General features: G+C 44.0%; 1 protein-coding gene across 1 annotated transcript in view; it reads left to right on the top strand.

The window, feature by feature from the left end:
* Nucleotides 1–3,003: 3,003 nt before the first annotated feature.
* LOC148430805 (integrin alpha-L-like) overlaps nucleotides 3,004–21,561 on the top strand; it is a gene marked incomplete at its 5' end in the record, with an annotated part of 58,692 nt that continues 40,134 nt past the window's right edge. Inside the window, 3 exons of the mRNA XM_088466469.1 lie at nucleotides 3,004–3,145; nucleotides 3,235–3,315; nucleotides 4,124–4,203. Of these exons, the coding sequence (XP_088322595.1) occupies nucleotides 3,004–3,145; nucleotides 3,235–3,315; nucleotides 4,124–4,203 (303 nt within the window). The remainder of the gene's footprint in view (nucleotides 3,146–3,234; nucleotides 3,316–4,123; nucleotides 4,204–21,561) is intronic.

Raw genomic sequence — 21,561 nt, 5'->3', positions numbered from 1 at the left:
GGAGGTCAGGGGAGGAGAGAGGGGAGGGGAGGGGTCAGGGGAGGAGAGAGGGGAGGGGAGGGGTCAGGGGAGGAGAGAGGGGGAGGGGTCAGGGGAGGAGAGAGGGGGAGGGGTCAGGGGAGGAGAGAGGGGGAGGGGTCAGGGGAGGAGAGAGAGGGAGATCTGAGTATCATCAGCTGAGAGATTATATTGGAAGTCAAACTAGCAGAGGAGGTCACCTAGAGAGGATGTATATAGGGAGAATAGGAGACATCCAAGAACAGAACCTACTGACAGAGGGTGGAGACATGAGAGGAGATGGAGAAAGAACGGTGAGAGAGCCAGGAGAGGGCAGTGTCAAGCAGACCGAGGGAGTGAAGGATATACAGGAGTAGAGGATGGTCCACAGTGTCTAAAACAGGTGCAATAACACCCCCTCCCCCCCCTAGTATTACAGCACGGGTCATCCAGCTGCAATTCCCCCCCTATTATCACAACACGGGTCATCCAGGTGCAATTCCCCCCCAGAATTACAGCACGGGTCATCCAGGTGCAATCCCCCCCTATTATCACAGCATGGGTCATCCAGGTGCAATTCCCCCCTAGTATCACAGCATGGGTCATCCAGGTGCAATTCCCCCCCTAGTATTACAGCACGGGTCATCCAGGTGCAATCCCCCCCTAGTATTACAGCGCGGGTCATCCCGGTTCAATCCCCCCCTAGTATTACAGCGCTGGTCATCCAGCTGCAATTCCCCCCTAGTATTACAGCACGGGTCATCCAGCTGCAATTCCCCCCTAGTATTACAGCACGGGTCATCCAGCTGCAATTCCCCCCCTAGTATTACAGCACAGGTCATCCAGCTGCAATTCCCCCCCTAGTATCACAGCGCGGGTCATCCAGCTGCAATTTCCCCCCCAGAATTACAGCACGGGTCATCCAGGTGCAATCCCCCCCTAGTATCACAGCATGGGTCATCCAGGTGCAATTCCCCCCCTAGTATTACAGCACGGGTCATCCAGCTGCAATTTCCCCCCCAGAATTACAGCACGGGTCATCCAGCTGCAATTTCCCCCCCAGAATTACAGCACGGGTCATCCAGGTGCAATCCCCCCCTAGTATCACAGCATGGGTCATCCAGGTGCAATTCCCCCCCTAGTATCACAGCACGGGTCATCCAGGTGCAATTCCCCCCCTATTATCACAGCACGGGTCATCCAGGTGCAATTCCCCCCCTAGTATTACAGCACGGGTCATCCAGGTGCAATTCCCCCCCCTATTATCACAGCACGGGTCATCCAGGTGCAATTCCCCCCCCTATTATCACAGCACGGGTCATCCAGGTGCAATTCCCCCCCCTATTATCACAGCACGGGTCATCCAGGTGCAATTCCCCCCCTAGTATTACAGCGCGGGTCATCCAGGTGCAATTCCCCCCCTAGTATTACAGCGCGGGTCATCCAGGTGCAATTCCCCCCCTAGTATTACAGCACGGGTCATCCAGCTTCAATTCCCCCCCTAGTATTACAGCACGGGTCATCCAGGTGCAATTCCCCCCCCCCCCCCCCTTCCCGTTATCACAACCTGGGTCACCCAATTTGCCCCCTTTAGCTGGATTACATGTGTATGATACAATGTATAATGTGAGCTCGTTGTGTCAGACATGTTACATGTTACACTGATGAGGCCATTACATGTGCATGATACAATGTATAATGTGAGCTTGTTGTGTCAGACATGTTACATGTTAAGGTGCATACACACGATCAGAATTTTTCTTCAGATATGGACGATAACGATTTAAAAATCGTTCAGTCGTTCATATCTGAAGGAAAATCGTTCATATCTGACATGCCTGAACGATGGACGATCAACGATGCGCGTTCCCGTTTGTCAGATAACGATATCTGACATCTGATGGGTTTGCAGTCAGACTTGGACGATTCCATTCATTTTAATGCAGTCAAAAATCGTTCAGTCGTTCATCTGACAAATCTGACCGTGTGTACGCTCCATTACACTAATGAGGCCATTACATGTGTATGATACAATGTATAATGTGAGCTCGTTGTGTCAGACATGTTACATGTTACACTGATGAGGCCATTACATGTGCATGATACAATGTATAATGTGAGCTTGTTGTGTCAGACATGTTACACTAATGAGGACATTACATGTGCATGATACAATGTATAATGTGAGCTTGTTGTGTCAGACATGTTACACTAATGAGGACATTACACGTGTATACAATGTATAATATGAGCTCGTTGTTACATGTTACACTAATGAGGCCATTACACGTGTATGATACAATGTATAATGTGAGCTCGTTGTTACATGTTACACTAATGAGGACATTACACGTGTATACAATGTATAATATGAGCTCGTTGTTACATGTTACACTAATGAGACCATTACACGTGTATGATACAATGTATAATGTGAGCTCGTTGTTACATGTTACACTAATGAGACCATTACATGTGTATGATACAATGTATAATATGAGCTCGTTGTTACATGTTACACTAATGAGGACATTACACGTGTATACAATGTATAATATGAGCTCGTTGTTACATGTTACACTAATGAGACCATTACACGTGTATGATACAATGTATAATGTGAGCTCGTTGTTACATGTTACACTAATGAGACCATTACATGTGTATGATACAATGTATAATATGAGCTCGTTGTTACATGTTACACTAATGAGGACATTACATGTGTGTGATACAATGTATAATATGAGCTCGTTGTTACATGTTACACTAATGAGACCATTACACGTGTATGATACAATGTATAATGTGAGCTCGTTGTTACATGTTACACTAATGAGACCATTACATGTGTATGATACAATGTATAATATGAGCTCGTTGTTACATGTTACACTAATGAGGACATTACATGTGTGTGATACAATGTATAATATGAGCTCGTTGTTACATGTCACACTGTATGAATGATCTATGTGAGTATATAACATTCTGGCGATGTTGCAGGCACACTGCGCTGATTGTACAGGATGGCGCCTGGTTTTCAGTCACCCTGAGGATACAGAACACGGGCGAGGCTGCTCAGCGAGTCATGCTGAGGGTCACCTATCCAGCCGGACTGACTTTCCGCAAATCCAACACCACACAGGTACCAGAAGCGTGACAGGGTATTCTACATCCCAGGACTATTCCATATACACTAACACCAACCCTTCCTTCCTATTGGCTTCCTGACAGATCTCGCTGGCATGTGGAGAATTCCAGGGACAAATCCTCAGGTGTAACGTCAGCCACCCCATCCTGAGACGGGCCGCCCGGGTGAGTCTGGAGAATATCGGGGGCATTGGCAGCTGCTTGGAATCAGAAATCCTGTAGATCAGTGAAGGGGAACAGTCGGCCCTGGGGCCACATGTGGCCCATTCCCTGTCCTCACGTATGGCCCCAGCTCCTTCCTACTTTTTTGTCATATTAGTTTATTACAGGTTGCTTAGAAGTCCTGCTGCTCTGTTATGTCACATATCTATGTCTTTCATTGAGTAAATGGGTTATTATTACTATTAGTATCAGGGGTGAGTTATATGTGTGGCCCTTTGAAGGTTAGAGGGCTGCCATGTGTGGCCCCTGAGATGTATCATGTTGCCTATTACTGCTGTAGATGAGATAAGGGGATGGAAGGTTGAGGTTTCGGTATGACGCTCGTAATGAGTGTAGGGCTGAGGGGAGGGTGAGAAGGGTGCAGAGAAGGGAGACATAGATACAAGATGAAAGGTGGTTTCTCTATGAGGAAGAACAGCGGATGGTATAGGAGATTGGTAGACTGTAAGAATAACAGCGAGATGATGACCATGAGGAGGTCCGTGTGAGAGGGGGGGATGTATTGGGCAGATATAGAATGAATAAGGAAAGCTCTATGATATAAAATTAGACAGAAGTCATTGGTGGTTTCTCTATGAGGAAGAACAGCGGATGATATAGGAGATTGGTAGCCTGTAAGGATAACAGCGAGATGATGACCATGAGGAGGTCCGTGTGAGAGGTGGGGATGTATTGGGCAGATATATCATAGAGCTCTCCTTATTCATTATATAAGATAAGACAGAAGTCATTGGTGGTTTCTCTATCACAGGCCGACATCCAGGTTATGTTCGGAATTGTCCCTAATATGTCCTGGGCTGACCGCGTGCTCCTGGCAGTGACCGTCACCAGGTGAGTCGGAGCCTCTGCTAGATCCTCCTCAGGGTTTTGTGGTAGATTTGTGTCTATTGGCCTGATTCAGAGATGGACGCTAATGCGATCACAGCTGCAATTTCGCACGGACTGACTCTGCCTATGTCTCTGCCTGTGCCTCTGCCTGCACCTCTGCCTGTGCCTCTTTCTCTGCGAGCAGCGCGGCGGCTCATGACACCCAAAAGGTCCTTCATAGATTTGTATCTGTGGTTAGTTTCCGATTCATACAGGAAGATCAATTAAGATGGTCTGAATTAAAGTTCATTCTTCTGACCAATGTGCATAAATCTATCCACCTACGTAACTAATCTTCTCCAGTGCCCACCAGTGTCCCTCCCCAGGGCCCACCACGTATGAGGATTTGTAGACTCGTACTGTGGGGTTGACTCAGCATTGCACGCAGCTTTGCAATTCCATCCGAAGCAGAATCAGGCCCTGTGACGTATATGAGGATTTGATGACACGTACTGTACCGTATATGAGGAATAGAAGACTCATACTGTGACGTGTATTAGGAATAGGAGACTCGTACTGTGACATGTAGGAGGATTTGATGCCTCGTACTGTACCGTATATGAGGAAAAGGAGACTCGTACTGTGACGTGTATGAGGATTTGATGACTCGTACTGTACCGTATATGAGGAAAAGGAGACTCGTACTGTACCGTATATGAGGAATAGAAGACTCGTACTGTGACATGTATGAGGAATAGGAGACTCGTACTGTGACGTGTATGAGGATTTGATGACTCGCACTGTACCGTATATGAGGAATAGAAGACTCATACTGTACCGTATATGAGGAATAGGAGACTTGTACTGTGACATGTATGAGGAATAGGAGACTCGTACTGTGACATGTATCAGGATTTGATGACTCGTACTGTACCGTATATGAGGAATAGAAGACTCGTACTGTACCGTATATGAGGAAAAGGAGACTCGTACTGTACCGTATATGAGGAATAGAAGACTCGTACTGTACCGTATATGAGGAAAAGGAGACTCGTACTGTACCGTATATGAGGAATAGAAGACTCGTACTGTGACGTGTATTAGGAATAGGAGACTCGTACTGTGACATGTAGGAGGATTTGATGCCTCGTACTGTACCGTATATGAGGAAAAGGAGACTCGTACTGTGACGTGTATGAGGATTTGATGACTCGTACTGTACCGTATATGAGGAAAAGGAGACTCGTACTGTACCGTATATGAGGAATAGAAGACTCGTACTGTGACGTGTATGAGGAATAGGAGACTCGTACTGTGACGTGTATGAGGAATAGGAGACTCGTACTGTGACGTGTATGAGGAATAGGAGAATCGTACTGTGACGTGTATGAGGAATAGAAGACTCGTACTGTACCGTATATGAGGAACAGGAGACTCGTACTGTGACATGTATGAGGATTTGATGCCTCGTACTGTACCGTATATGAGGAAAAGGAGACTCATACTGTGACGTGTATTAGGAATAGGAGACTCGTACTGTGACGTGTATTAGGAATAGGAGACTCCTACTGTACCGTATATGAGGAATAGAAGACTCATACTGTGACGTGTATTAGGAATAGGAGACTCGTACTGTGACGTGTATTAGGAATAGGAGACTCCTACTGTACCGTATATGAGGAATAGAAGACTCATACTGTGACGTGTATTAGGAATAGGAGACTCGTACTGTGACGTGTATGAGGAATAGAAGACTCGTACTGTACCATATATGAGGAATAGAAGACTCGTACTGTGACGTGTATGAGGAATAGGAGACTCGTACTGTGACATGTATGAGGATTTGATGACTCGCACTGTACCGTATATGAGGAATAGAAGACTCATACTGTACCGTATATGAGGAATAGGAGACTTGTACTGTGACATGTATGAGGAATAGGAGACTCGTACTGTGACGTGTATGAGGAATAGGAGACTCGTACTGTGAAATTTATGAGGATTTGATGACTCGCACTGTACCGTATATGAGGAATAGAAGACTCGTACTGTGACATGTATGAGGATTTGATGACTCGTACTGTACCGTATATGAGGAAAAGGAGACTCATACTGTGACGTGTATGAGGAATAGGAGACTCGTACTGTGACGTGTATGAGGAATAGGAGACTCGTACTGTGACGTGTATGAGGAATAGGAGAATCGTACTGTGACGTGTATGAGGAATAGAAGACTCGTACTGTACCGTATATGAGGAACAGGAGACTCGTACTGTGACATGTATGAGGATTTGATGCCTCGTACTGTACCGTATATGAGGAAAAGGAGACTCGTACTGTGACGTGTATGAGGATTTGATGACACGTACTGTACCGTATATGAGGAATAGAAGACTCATACTGTGACGTGTATTAGGAATAGGAGACTCGTACTGTGACATGTAGGAGGATTTGATGCCTCGTACTGTACCGTATATGAGGAAAAGGAGACTCATACTGTGACGTGTATTAGGAATAGGAGACTCGTACTGTGACGTGTATTAGGAATAGGAGACTCCTACTGTACCGTATATGAGGAATAGAAGACTCATACTGTGACGTGTATTAGGAATAGGAGACTCGTACTGTACCGTATATGAGGAATAGGAGACTCCTACTGTACCATATATGAGGAATAGAAGACTCGTACTGTGACGTGTATGAGGAATAGGAGACTCGTACTGTGACGTGTATGAGGAATAGGAGACTCTTACTGTGACGTGTATGAGGAATAGGAGAATCGTACTGTGACGTGTATGAGGAATAGAAGACTCGTACTGTACCGTATATGAGGAATAGGAGACTCGTACTGTGACATGTATCAGGATTTGATGACTCGTACTGTACCGTATATGAGGAATAGAAGACTCGTACTGTACCGTATATGAGGAATAGGAGACTCGTACTGTGACATGTATCAGGATTTGATGACTCGTACTGTGACGTGTATGAGGAATAGGAGACTCGTACTGTACCATATATGAGGAATAGGAGACTTGTACTGTGACGTGTATGAGAAATAGGAGACTTGTACTGTGACATGTATGAGGTTTTGATGACTCGTACTGTGACGTGTATTAGGAATAGGAGACTCGTACTGTGACATGTATGAGGAATAGGAGACTCCTACTGTACCGTATATGAGGAATAGAAGACTCATACTGTGACGTGTATGAGGAATAGGAGACTCGTACTGTGACGTGTATGAGGAATAGGAGACTCGTACTGTGACGTGTATGAGGAATAGGAGAATCGTACTGTGACGTGTATGAGGAATAGAAGACTCGTACTGTACCGTATATGAGGAATAGGAGACTCGTACTGTACCGTATATGAGGATTTGATGACTCGCACTGTACTGTATATGAGGAATAGAAGACTCGTACTGTGACATGTATGAGGAATAGGAGACTCGTTCTGTGACGTATATGAGGAATAGGAGACTCGTACTGTGACGTGTATGAGGATTTGATGACTCGTACTGTACCGTATATGAGGAATAGGAGACTCATACTGTGACGTGTATTAGGAATAGGAGACTTGTACTGTGACATGTATGAGGAATAGGAGACTCGTACTGTGACATGTATGAGGAATAGGAGACTCCTACTGTACCGTATATGAGGAATAGGAGACTCGTACTGTGACGTGTATGAGGATTTGATGACTCGTACTGTACCGTATATGAGGAATAGGAGACTCATACTGTGACGTGTATTAGGAATAGGAGACTTGTACTGTGACGTGTATTAGGAATAGGAGACTCGTACTGTGACGTGTATGAGGAATAGGAGACTCGTACTGTGACGTGTATGAGAAATAGGAGACTCGTACTGTGACATGTATGAGGAATAGGAGACTCGTACTGTGACATGTATGAGGAATAGGAGACTCGTTCTGTGACGTATATGAGGAATAGGAGACTCGTACTGTGACGTGTATGAGGATTTGATGACTCGTACTGTACCGTATATGAGGAATAGGAGACTCATACTGTGACGTGTATTAGGAATAGGAGAATCGTACTGTGACGTGTATGAGGAATAGGAGACTCGTACTGTGACGTGTATGTGGAATAGAAGACTCGTACTGTACCGTATATGAGGAATAGAAGACTCGTACTATACCATATATGAGGAATAGGAGACTCATACTGTGAAGTGTATTAGGAATAGGAGACTCATACGGTACAGTACGAGTCATCAAATCCTCATACACGTCACAGTACATGAGGAATAGGAGACTCATACTGTGACGTGTATTAGGAATAGGAGACTCGTACTGTGACATGTATGAGGATTTGATGACTCGTACTGTGACGTGTATGAGGAATAGGAGACTCGTACTGTGAAATGTATGAGGATTTGATGACTCGCACTGTACCGTATATGAGGAATAGGAGACTCGTACTGTGACGTGTATGAGGAATAGGAGACTCGTACTGTGACGTGTATGAGGAATAGGAGACTCATACTGTAACGTGTATGAGGAATAGGAGACTTGTACTGTGACATGTATGAGGATTTGATGACTCGTACTGTACCGTATATGAGGAATAGGAGACTCATACTGTGACGTGTATGAGGAATAGGAGACTTGTACTGTACCGTATGTGAGGAATAGAAGACTCGTACTGTGACGTGTATGAGGAATAGGAGACTCGTACTGTGACGTGTATGAGGATTTGATGACTCGTACTGTACCGTATATGAGGAATAGGAGACTCATACTGTGACGTGTATTAGGAATAGGAGACTCGTACTGTGACGTGTATTAGGAATAGGAGACTCCTACTGTACCGTATGTGAGGAATAGAAGACTCGTACTGTGACGTGTATGAGGAATAGGAGACTCGTACTGTGACGTGTATGAGGAATAGGAGACTCATACTGTAACGTGTATTAGGAATAGGAAACTCGTACTGTTACATGTATGAGGATTTGATGACTCGTACTGTACCGTATATGAGGAATAGGAGACTCATACTGTGACGTGTATGAGAAATAGGAGACTCGTACTGTGACGTGTATGAGAAATAGGAGACTCGTACTGTGACATGTATGAGGTTTTGATGACTCGTACTGTACCGTATATGAGGAATAGAAGACTCGTACTGTGACATGTATGAGGAATAGGAGACTCGTACTGTACCGTATATGAGGAATAGAAGACTCGTACTGTGACGTGTATGAGGAATAGGAGACTCGTACTGTGACATGTATGAGGATGTGATGACTCGTACTGTACCGTATATGAGGAATAGGAGACTCGTACTGTGACATGTCTGAGGATTTGATGACTCTTACTGTACTGTATATGAGGAATAGGAGACTCGTACTGTGACATGTATGAGGAATAGGAGACTCGTACTGTGACGTGTATGAGGAATAGGAGACTTGTACTGTACCGTATATGAGGAATAGGAGACTTGTACTGTGACGTGTATTAGGAAAAGGAGACTCGTACTGTGACATGTATGAGGATTTGATGACTCGTACTGTACCGTATATGAGGAATAGGAGACTAGTACTGTGACGTATATTAGGAATAGGAGACCCGTACTGTACCGTATATGAGGAATAGAAGACTCGTACTGTGACGAGTATGAGGAATAGAAGACTCGTACTGTGATGTGTATGAGGAATACAAGACTTGTATTTTGACATGTATGAGGATTTGATGACTCTTACTGTACCGTATATGAGGAATAGAAGACTCGTACTGTACCGTAAATGAGGAATAGGAGACTTGTACTGTACCGTATATGAGGAATAGGAGACTCGTACTGTGACGTGTATTAGGAATATTAGACTCGTACTGTTCGTGTATTAGGTATAGGAGACTTGTACTGTGACGTTAACGATACTTAATTAGATCCTCTATATACCTGTGCCTATACCTTCTAAAATCCTACCTATAAACCTCTAAGGATGACGCTAATTTGCGTACGCAGTCATACAGTAAATAGAGACTCCAGACTTAGAACATGTGGTTCCAAAGCACAAAGTATTATTCAAGTAAAAGTACAGTCAGTTACATGCTATTGATCCAGACACAATTCGGCGCAAAGGAACTATACAGACCCAAGTACAGTATACATACGCAGCGCTTCCGGACCAGATGTTAGGCATCAGCAAGAAACCCCTCGTCAATCAGCATTCAGCACGAAGACTAAAAACCCAGTGCTGGAGCACACATATTTATACCCCCCAGGAATAGACAGAACAATAGAGAAGTTTGTTGCTGATGCCATTGGTTCCCATGGGGAATGCATCTGTTACAGAGCGTTTAACAGGCTGATTCAAATAAACACAACCCAGCCTCCAACAACTGGGGGTCTCAGGCTTCCCGCCCCATGCAACATCCTAACAGTTATTCATATAGTATACATTTTGTTGCTTGAAGTCTCTGCAGTCCATAAGTTGAGAATGCATGATGCGATCTCCACACCGATTAATACCGGAATTCTGTTGAAAGAGTACGCATCAGTACAATACCAAACACGGCTTACTTATGTATAAAACCTCAATTACCGAGTAATCTTTATTTCACAGCATTTACACTAAATGAACAAACTTAAATCTTATACCTTAGAGCAGGGGTCTTCAAACTTGGCCCTCCAGCTGCTGTGGAACTACATATCCCAGCATGCACTGCCACCTTTTTGATATAACAGCATGCTAAAACTATGTGCAGTGCATGCTGGGATGTGTAGTTCCACAGCATCTGGAGGGCCAAGTTTGAAGACCCCTGCCTTAGAGCTTATTAAACCTTTTAGGTGAGTATGTAATGTGTGAGTATGCGGGGTTTGATGTAAAGACGCTAGTTAACTTGGGACAGAGGCGTGCGCATTCGCTAATATGCGCCTAGTTAACAGCGCAATTGTGCGTATTAATGTGTATCTAAGGAATGGTGAAAGATGCAATCGCATGGTTTTAATAGTAATATCGCCATATGTACTTATGTGTGAGTTTATCTAAAATGGCGCTTGGGCGGCCATTCGCAAAATGGCGTCTTGCGATCTCATTTCCAAGATGGCGTCGCTGCGATTCAATTTTATACTGATCTTGTCTCAGCCAATTATCCAGCTTTGACAGTCCACCCTTTGATAGCAAACAACATGCTATCACAATCTGCTTTTAGAATTTAATTTAGGCTTACATTTACATATTATTTAGTGTTATTATGGGATGGCACAAGGTGGTTCTTAATCCATCAATAATGTGTCTCTGAGTGGGGACATAAAACTACTATTATACGCACACCGCGGATCTTGGAAGATCATGTGAAAGGTGTAGGGATGCACCAGTCTTATAAAGGCAGTCTTGAAGGGGAATTGAGACTTCACTTTATCTAAGGTGTTTTAAAAAATAACGTTTCAATAATACATTCTATGTATTTCTAAATATGGTACATTAAATGATGGTATTTCCTAGTTCAGGGTTGTAATGTAGTTCTATATTTACCTCGGCATTCATATTGTCATTTCTGACCACCATCATAGTTTCGTTCTTTCGTTTTACTCTATTTTTACACTTTCCATACTTCAACACAATAAGAACACACCGGACACATATGCCAATCATTATGATGACAATTAGTATAAGGATCAAGAATTTGCCTATGCTGGCGATCACTTCCTGAACCCATTCCCCTAGCCCTGAGAACCATTTCACTGGGTTCAGCCATGAAACCCATCCTTCTATCTTTTCCCCTACTTCAGCCACTGAAGCGTTATGGTTCTTATGAAACTCCCATTTTAGCTGCAGAATTTCATCCATCTTCCGGTCTATCACCTCCTTGGGGTCGCTGGTATCATTGGTGACATAGGTGCAACATTTTACTCCAAACTGGGTGGCTAACGTTACGCAATACCCTCCAGTAACAGCAGTTAAATAATTCAACACTAGCCTGTGTTGCACCAGTTCTTTCTTGTACGCTTGCAATTCTCTCCCTGTATACCTGAATGTGTCATCGTACATCTCGGTGATATATTCAGGAACTTGCTAAATTGATAGATAATATCTAAAATTGAATGTACCCCGAGCAATCCTGGTCGGATCCAGTGCGACTAAAACTTGAAAGCCAGTTGTCTCACTAATTAACTGAGTGGCTTTATGCACATCACCAGGTATCATATTTCTTTTGCCTCTGTGTTCATATTGCATGTGAAGATATGGTGATGTTGAAATGCTTGGTATACATAAGAACACACCATGTGTGAGGGTCATAATTTCTGGGACTACTCTTCCCAGGTAACACAAACCTTCAGAACTCGGGGAGAGCCACTTATACGCTTTTCTTCCACATATAAAATATACATTATCAGGGAGAACATAAGGGATGGTATGCATCATTATCATTAAGCACATTTCTCTTGCGAACAATTCTATTTCTGGGTCTTCCATCTGGTTCATGCAAGTCTCTGGCTGTATTATTTTAGCACAATACCCATCTGGCACCTTACCAATAATTTCTTTGGTGGAACTCAATGTATACCGATACCTAAAATGTTTCTCACCAGATTTAATTGAGCGTAACAGATCATGGTTTATGGACTCATTATCAGCTCTTTGTGAGAAGGTCATCATCTGATTATTCCCCGTCACTTCCCAACTCCCGGGTTGATTGGGGTTGGTTATGTTTAAACACAAAAGTGATCTATCTACTTGGAATTGATGGAGTTTGAAATGAGGGGGTTTGGATGAAAGGAATTTTCCATCCAATGTTTTCCCTTTTTGTAATTCTAAAATTTCCGTGATATTCAGCGGAAATGGCACCAACCCTACATTATGCTGTCCCTGTGGCACGTGTTAACACACCCAGCAATCGGTTTGATTTAACACTTTGCCTACCATGCTATGATAATCCTCTAAAGGATACCCACCCCAGTACGGGTTATATTTAGGTTGGCACCGTTGGATACAGTTCTCATCAACTAGGGACCCACATAGCTCACAAATACAGGAATCTTCAGACGATAAACCTCCACAACGTCCCCGAGTGTCCGGAATGACAGCTCTCTGACCAATCTTAGTACTGTTATTGTTAAGACACTCCCCTGATTGGCATTGCACTCCTCCTGACTCCATTCCATCAGCACTGCCATCAGCTCCCGTTTCCTCAATCGGTCCCCCATCACAGACACTGGATATCCCCGAACCGACCAGGATGGTGAACACTCTAAAAGATAATATGAAAATTAACACAGCAGGCCCGTCCATTGTCACAACAAGACCTGCAAATTTCTCTCAGTTCAGGTATCTCACTACGACCTTTTCAATCCTCCCGGAACAAGCTCGCGAGCAACAGGTCCACGCTATCAGCCTTGTCTCCGACTTGTTTCTCCACCGGTTGATTGACCTTTTTGCAGTGAGTGGAATGGACCCAGGTATCCCTCTCGGCCACCTTCAAAGATGTAGTACTTGTCAGCAGCACCTGGTACGGACCTTCCCACCAATCAGTCAAACAACCTGAACGCAATAAATTTCTGATCATAACATATTCTCCTGGTTCAACATCATGACAGTTAGTTTCAGGCATATCATGGGACAACAATTTCAGTTTCTGCTGCTGTTGCTTTAACTGCTTACTCATTGATATAAGATACTTTACAGTTACCTCGTTGTTACCCTTCAGGTCTTCCTGTGGACTTATAATCAAATGAGGTTGTCTACCGAACAGTATTTCAAATGGGGACAGATTTAGAGGGGGTCTAGGAGTGGTCCTTATGCTATGTAGGACCAAAGGTAACGCTTCTGGCAATCCTAGTCCAGTCTCTGCCATGATTTTACTTAGCTTATTTTTAATAGTCCCGTTCATCCTCTTTACCTTGGCGCTGGCTTGCGGTCAGTAGGGGGTGTGAAGTCGGCTATTAATACACATATTTTGAAAAACATCACCTGTGAAATGAGTACCCCTGTCACTCTCGATGATTTTAGGGATACCGTACCTGCATACAAATTCCTGAACTATTTTCTTGGCAGTAAATGCAGCAGTATTAGTGGCCGCTGGGTAGGCCTCAAACCAATTAGAAAATACATCCGTGCACACTAATACATACTTAAGGTTCCTGCAGGGTGGTAATTGGATGAAATCAATTTGTATCACCTGGAAAGGTCCATCAGTCGGTGGAATGTGGGACGGTTCGGTAGGGATCGCTTTCCCTATGTTCTTCCTCAAGCAGGTCAGACAGGACATTGCTATCTTCTCTGCTTGTGAAGAAAAACCTGGTGCGCACCAGTATGCCCTCACCAACTTGCACATACCTTGTTTTCCCAGATGAGTCAGACCGTGTGCTGCCTCAGCCAGGCTAGGGTAATATGCCTTGGGGGCTACTGGCTTACCTTGTCCTTCCCTCCAGAGCCCGGAGGACTCTTGCCCACATCCCTTGGACTTCCAAATGGATTTTTCCTGAATTGAACACAAATTTTGTATCTCAATTAATTTAAGCATATCAATTGTTTGGAAATACATAATTTTTTCAGTTGGAGAAAACATTTTCAACCCTGCTGCCCATTTTGCAGCTTCATCGGCTCTGTTGTTGCCTAGTGACACCGGGTCATCCTCACATGTATGGGCTTTACACTTAATTACTGCCACTGCTTTGGGCAGTTGGATTGCTTCTAAAAGATGTTTTATGTGTCGGGAATGTGCAACTGGTGTGCCTGCTGCTGTCATAAAATTTCTCAGACGCCATAGAGCCCCGAAATCGTGCACCACCCCGAACGCATACCTCGAGTCAGTGTAAATGTTAGCAGATTTGCCTGCTGCCAGTTCACACGCTCTAGTTAGTGCTACTAACTCTGCAGGTGGCTGAGTGAGGAGGACCAAGAGACTTAGGTGAATTATGTACAGGTTATGCTGTTGTAAATGACACAGACATCATAGAAGCTGTGTCTGTTTGTCTGTGACAACTCCCATCCTATAAAATGTCACATCCACATTCTCTAAAGGTGTGTCCTGTATGTCAGGTCTAGCAGTAAAGGTCTGATTCAGATATGTCATACAATCGTGCGTATCATTAAGTCCGCTGAACTCACCTCCCGCCAGCAACTCGTCTCCTTCCACCCTTTGTACATCATGTTGTACATATGGTAAATACGTTGCAGGATTCAGCGTGCTGCAACGTTTAACAGTGATGTTTGCGGGTGCGATTAGAGCTATTTCCTATTTGGTAAACCTAGCTGAAGAGACGTGTCTGGTTTGAGCGGAGTTCAACAGAACAGATACAGCATGGGGAGTGTAGACAGTCATATCATGACCTAGTACCATGTCCTCACTTTTACTCACCAATAGAGCGGTAGCTGCTACACTTCTCAAACAAGTGGGGAATGATCTTGCTATTGTCCAATTGGGCACTGTAGTATGCTACGGGCCTACTGGCATCACCATGTTTTTGTGTAAGGACACCTGCAGCACAACCATCGGCTTCCGTACAATACAAATCAAAAGGTTTTTCATAATCAGGTATTCCCAATGCAGGAGCTTTGGTCAGACTATCTTTAAGATTAAGAAAAGCCTGCTCTGTTTCCTCTGTGTGTATGACACGATCGGGCTTTGAGGAAGAGACTAATTCCTGTAAAGGCAAGGCCAAAATAGAAAAACCTGGGATCAACATGCTACAATATCCACACATTCCCAGGAAGGTACGAATTTGCTGTTGATTCTGCGGCAGTGTTATGTTTTGTATGGCCTGAATTCTATCATTTGTAAGATGTCGTAACCCCTGGGTTAGGCAGTGTCCCAAATATTTTACTCTGGATTGGCACGGCTGTAGTTTGTCCTTAGCCACCTTGTGTCCTGTATGCGAGAGATGAAGTAACAAAAGTTTAGTATCAATCAAACATGACATAAACGAGTTAGAACATAGCAATAAATCGTCCACATATTGAATTAGAACAGATCCATTGGCAGGTTGGAAAGATTGTAAACAGTCGTGCAATGCCTGGGAGAAGATACTGGGGTTGTCTATGAAACCTTGGGGTAACCGTGTCCATGTATATTGTACACCTCTGTATGTAAATGTGAATAGATACTGACAGTCAGGGTGGAGAGGCACAGAGAAGAAAGCAGAACAGAGGTCAATGACAGTGAAATGGGTTGCATTTGGTGGGATCTGCATCTGGATGACAGCTGGATTTGGCACTACAGGGAATTGGCTCTCTACCACCTTATTAACACCTCTAAGGTCTTGTACCAGCCTATAACCCCTCCCACCACTCTTCTTCACTGGAAAGATGGGACTGTTGGCTACACTAGCTGTACGAACTAAAATTCCTTGTTGCAATAACCGCTCAATTATTGGAAAAACCCCTAACTCTACCTTCTGTTTTAGTGGGTACTGGGGAATTTTTGGAGCTTGCCTACCGCTTTTTAAATTTACCATTACAGGGCTTACGTTTGCCATTAATCCAGTGTCCTGTCCATCCTTAGTCCAAAGGGAATCTGGAATTTGGGACAACATTTCATCTACCCGAGATGGATTTTCATTTAAACTTGTAGAGTGATACATTATCCTTTGGGGAGTGTCCAACATATCCCTCACCTAGTGTGCAACTCTCTCTGGGATATCTAAAAATACACCATCAGGGGTGCAATATATAACACATCCCATCTTACATAACAAGTCTCTGCCCAGCAGGTTAGTAGGAGCTGTAGCAGCCAGGAGAAAAGAATGCCTGGTATGCAACGGCCCAATAGTAACCTCTGTGGACTTTGTTAAAGGATAACGTTCCACTTTACCTGTTACGCCCATTGCTGGTACTGTCTCGTTGGTCACCTGTAAATTAACGGGAGATTTCATCACTGACCTGGTCGCCCCAAGAAAAGGATATTCAGTACCAGCTACATCAACCATCATGACCGGTTCTTCCCTAGTACTTCCCGTTAACCTGACTATCTGTAGACTACAGGTATGACCTGACCCCTAGTGTTGGCTACCATTCTCCAATAAAGCATGTACGGCCACAATTGGAACTGTTGCCTGCTGGACATTTGCTGGTCTCTGTGCATATCCCTTATGGGGATATCCAGGTCTTCCCTGATTTGGGGTTCCTACTCTTTTTACTGTACAGTTTCTACTTAAGTGTCCTGTTTGCTTACAATTAAAACATGTCCGTGGATCGGGTAATATGTGTTGTTGTGAGGTTTGAGCAGAGGGTAAAGGTGGTGGATATGGGTAAGGATAGGGAGGGTAAGGATATTGTGGGGGATATGAGTATTGGACCTGTGGTTGTATTGGGTTAGTTGAATAGAGCTGTGTTTGTTGTTGCGTGGGGTTAGTGAGGGCATGTAACTGTTCAGGTGTAAGTGTGTGTGCAGGTGCAAGTGTGTCTGTTGGCTGTGATGTTACCGTCATTCTCTCCAGAGCTTGTATACTGACAGCCATTAGTTTCTCGCTCTGGGTCTCTCTCTTCTTTGAGATGTTTTTGTCATGTTCTATGGCAGACTCTATGAGGTTATCTATTGTAAGTCCCCTCCAGCCAGGCTGTGAGGTCTGAACCCGAGTCTTTAAATTCTCTTTCAGACCGTCCATGAGTACCGTGACTATCATTCCCCTGTGGTGAGTGCTATCTTTAATCTCTTCTATCCCAGTGTACTGGGTGATAGCCTGCAGAGCCCGATCGCAATACTCTTCTGCAGATTCACTCTCCTTTTACTTAATTGTGAAAATTTTGTTCCAGTTAACTACTACCGGAAAATATATACCCAATTGAGTTACAATGCGGGAGATGTTACCTTGGTTTACTTGGTCTGTTAAGGGAACGTCACCATCCAATACACAGTCCGTGATAAATTTTGTCACGTTGGTATTGCGTGGTAGACAGGCCCTTAACACCACACGCCAATCTTTATTAGTGGGCTCATGTGAACTACCCAAATTTCTCAAAATCTTTGACATTTGGCTAGTTCCTTTTTGGGATCGGGGAAATCATTTATGATGGAATTTAGTTCTGCCCTTGCCCATGGACAATGCATTACTACTTCCCTCGTGGGCACTACACCGTTCGCATCTGAATTTCCATTCGGAACAGTTATCGTCCGAATGGGATGCAGACCGGCAGTGTTGCTACCTCTGACCTGATTACCTGGCTGGGGGTTTAATCTGCTGCTGCTACGTATGGTATTAACAACTTCCTCTACGGGTGCAGAGTGTGTTAACACTTCCCTTGCTGTTACCGATAGAGATGGCGGCACCACTCGTGATTGTGGTGATGCAGCATCCATCATCTGCACAGCATAGGAAATGGCAGACATTACAATAGGCTCATCATCTACATCATAAACATTTTCTTTATGGTTACTTAAGAGGGGGTACAAATTGCTTGTTACATTTTTATGGGTATTTTTGGTAACTGTACTTGCACCTCCATCCACATAAGGTGGGGGAGGTGAGCGTGAACTGCTGGCAATACTCTCCACAACTCTACCTTGCCGCACGTGCGTGCCATTTTGCGGCTCGCCCATATTACAATTTAGCGTCGCGGATGTATTATCTGGCAATGTGCTTGTGATGCTAGTTTGCGTCCCTTGCGCATTTTTAAGCCACGCATCCCCTTCATGCTGCCACAGTTTTAAACATTCTTAATATTTGACCTTTTTCTCTCAGGAGCACATCAGACTGATGTGATCCCGGACATTATCTAACACATCTTTATCAAAACTACCAATCCTGAGAATTGGTCTAACACTCTTCATCGTCATTTTAAACCATACGTCACAATACATTATTGCATAAGTACCGTACTTAGGGCTTCATTCAGAGCCGCTCGTAAGCGGCCGCTCGTTCGTTCCGAGCAATGTTCGCACAACTGCGCATGCGTACGGATTGTAATACGCATGCGCGAGCCAGTCAGTGTGGCCGAAAATCGTTTGTTCGCTAAATAGCCTATTTTGAGTGACAGAATGAGGCGTATGTGGGTGGTAACAGGGGAAGGTGCTTGAAAACGGGGAGTGGAATTCAGAACGCAGGCGTGCTTAATGGTCAAAACGGGCGTTTTAAGGGTGTGCATAATTAATACAGCAGCATCATTGACCACGTCACTTGGTTGTTTTATAGTCAGAACTGCTCGCAAGATTGTGGTAGGAAAAACCAACCACAAGAATAGCGAGCAGTTCATACGCTGTTCGATGTACTCGATTAATCTAATAAATAGCGGGCATGACATATGATGCGAGCGGCCAGGGGGCGTTTTTATCAAAATTAGGATCGCATGTTTTGTTCGCTCGTTCAGACCTAGAGGCGTCAACAGACCGCAAAGAGCGAATGGTTCATTTGAATAGCCACCCCTTTTTTCTGAACGAGCGAGCGCAAATAGCGTCCGGCTCTGAATCAGACCCTGAGTATGCATAATATGACGGGCCGATCCGATCGGCACCTCCATTAGCAGCACATCATTGTCTAACATCTCCACTGTTTGCGCGGCTCCCATTCTGAGACAAAATCGTACGCTTTTCAATAAAGATTTAAACTGCTGAAAAACAATCAAGATACTTTCACTTACCTGTGGACGATTTAAGTCGGCGGCGCCCACACACCTGGATAAGATTTGAAAAAGGCAACTTCCACACCCGGATAAGATTTAGTAAGAAACTTCCATAGGTGTGGAAGTTGCAAGTCGGCTACTTCCACGCACCTCTCTACAACAAAGACAACATGTACACCTGCTACTGTGTATAGATCGGTAAAGCTACTTACCGAGCGTCTAGATAAACCCTTGCACCTAGCCCTTAAGGATCATACGATATCCTTAACTATAGGGAACAAGTTACCCCTATCAACACATACTCACTGTTACACACTTTTTCCTGCGCAGAAAAATACATGTTAACCCAGATATTGATAACAATTGAAAAATGTAAACCTCAACGGCTTTATTTAAACACGTGGCAGCACAACCGGAAGTATGTATAAGCTATTGTGCAACCAGTCGCATACACAATAATGCGACTACCACACAACCGTATGACAACCTCTTTTAGCTGTGTACGCAAAAGTGCGTCTTTACTGTGCGCAAAACTGCGACTCAGCCACGTACTCAATACTGCGGCACCCCTTTAAATGCTAGGTTCTATCAACAAAGGAAAACAAACTTTTTCCTCTCTTGTCCCTGGATTCTAGTCAGCGTCCTTGGCTCACATGAAAACGGATAGCGATCTTTCAGCACAAAGCGGTTGCAGGTAAACCCTGCATGTGGCCACTCCACCCTTTGCTGAGATATCGATAGACGTATGTGCCGTGTGAGCAGGTAAGTGACTTCACTACGAGCCCCCAACTAACGATACTTAATTAGATCCTCTATATACCTGTGCCTATACCTTCTAATATCCTACCTATAAACCTCTAAGGATGACGCTAATTTGCGTACGCAGTCATACAGTAAATAGAGACTCCAGACTTAGAACATGTGGTTCCAAAGCACAAAGTATTATTCAAGTAAAAGTACAGTCAGTTACACGCTATTGATCCAGACACAATTCAGCGCAAAGGAATTATACAGACCCAAGTACAGTATACATACGCAGCGCTTCCGGACCAGATGTTAGGCAATCAGCATTCAGCACGAAGACTAAAAACCCAGTGTTGGAGCAGCCCTCCCGCCCCATGCAACATCCTAACAGTTATTCATATAATATACATTTTGTTGCTTGAAGTCTCTGCGAAGTTGAGAATGCATGATGCGATCTCCACACCGATAACACCGGAATTCTGTTGAAAGAGTACGCATCAGTACAATACCAAACACGGCTTACTTATGTATAAAACCTCAATTACCGAGTAATCTTTATTTCACAGCATTTACACTAAATGAACAAACTTAAATCTTATACCTTAGAGCTTATTAAACCTTTTAGGTGAGTATGTAATGTGTGAGTATGCAGGGTTTGATGTAAAGACGCTAGTTAACTTGGGACAGAGGCGTGCGCATTTAGCTAATAAACAGATGCATTCGCTAATATGCACCTAGTTAACAGCGCAATTGTGTGTATTAATGTGTATATGAGAAATGGTGAAAGATGCAATTGCATGGTGTTAATAGTAATATCGCCATATGTACTTATGTTTGAGTTTATCCAAGATGGCGTCTTGCGGCCAGTCGCAAGATGGCGTCGCTGTGATTCAATTTTATACTGATCTTGTCTCAGCCAATTATCCAGCTTCGACGTGTTTCAGGAATAGGAGACTCGTACTGTGACGTGTATTAGGAATAGACTTGTACTGTGACATGTATGAGGATTTGATGACTCATACTGTACCGTATATGAGGAATAGAAGACTCGTACTGTACCATATATGAGGAATAGAAGACTCGTACTGTGACGTGTATGAGGAATAGGAGA

This window comes from Taudactylus pleione, unplaced genomic scaffold (genome assembly GCF_031769625.1).
Source record: "Taudactylus pleione unplaced genomic scaffold, aTauple2 ptg003161l, whole genome shotgun sequence".
Classification (NCBI taxonomy): Eukaryota; Metazoa; Chordata; class Amphibia; order Anura; family Myobatrachidae; genus Taudactylus; species Taudactylus pleione.
This window is presented reverse-complemented; position numbering and strand designations above follow the sequence as displayed.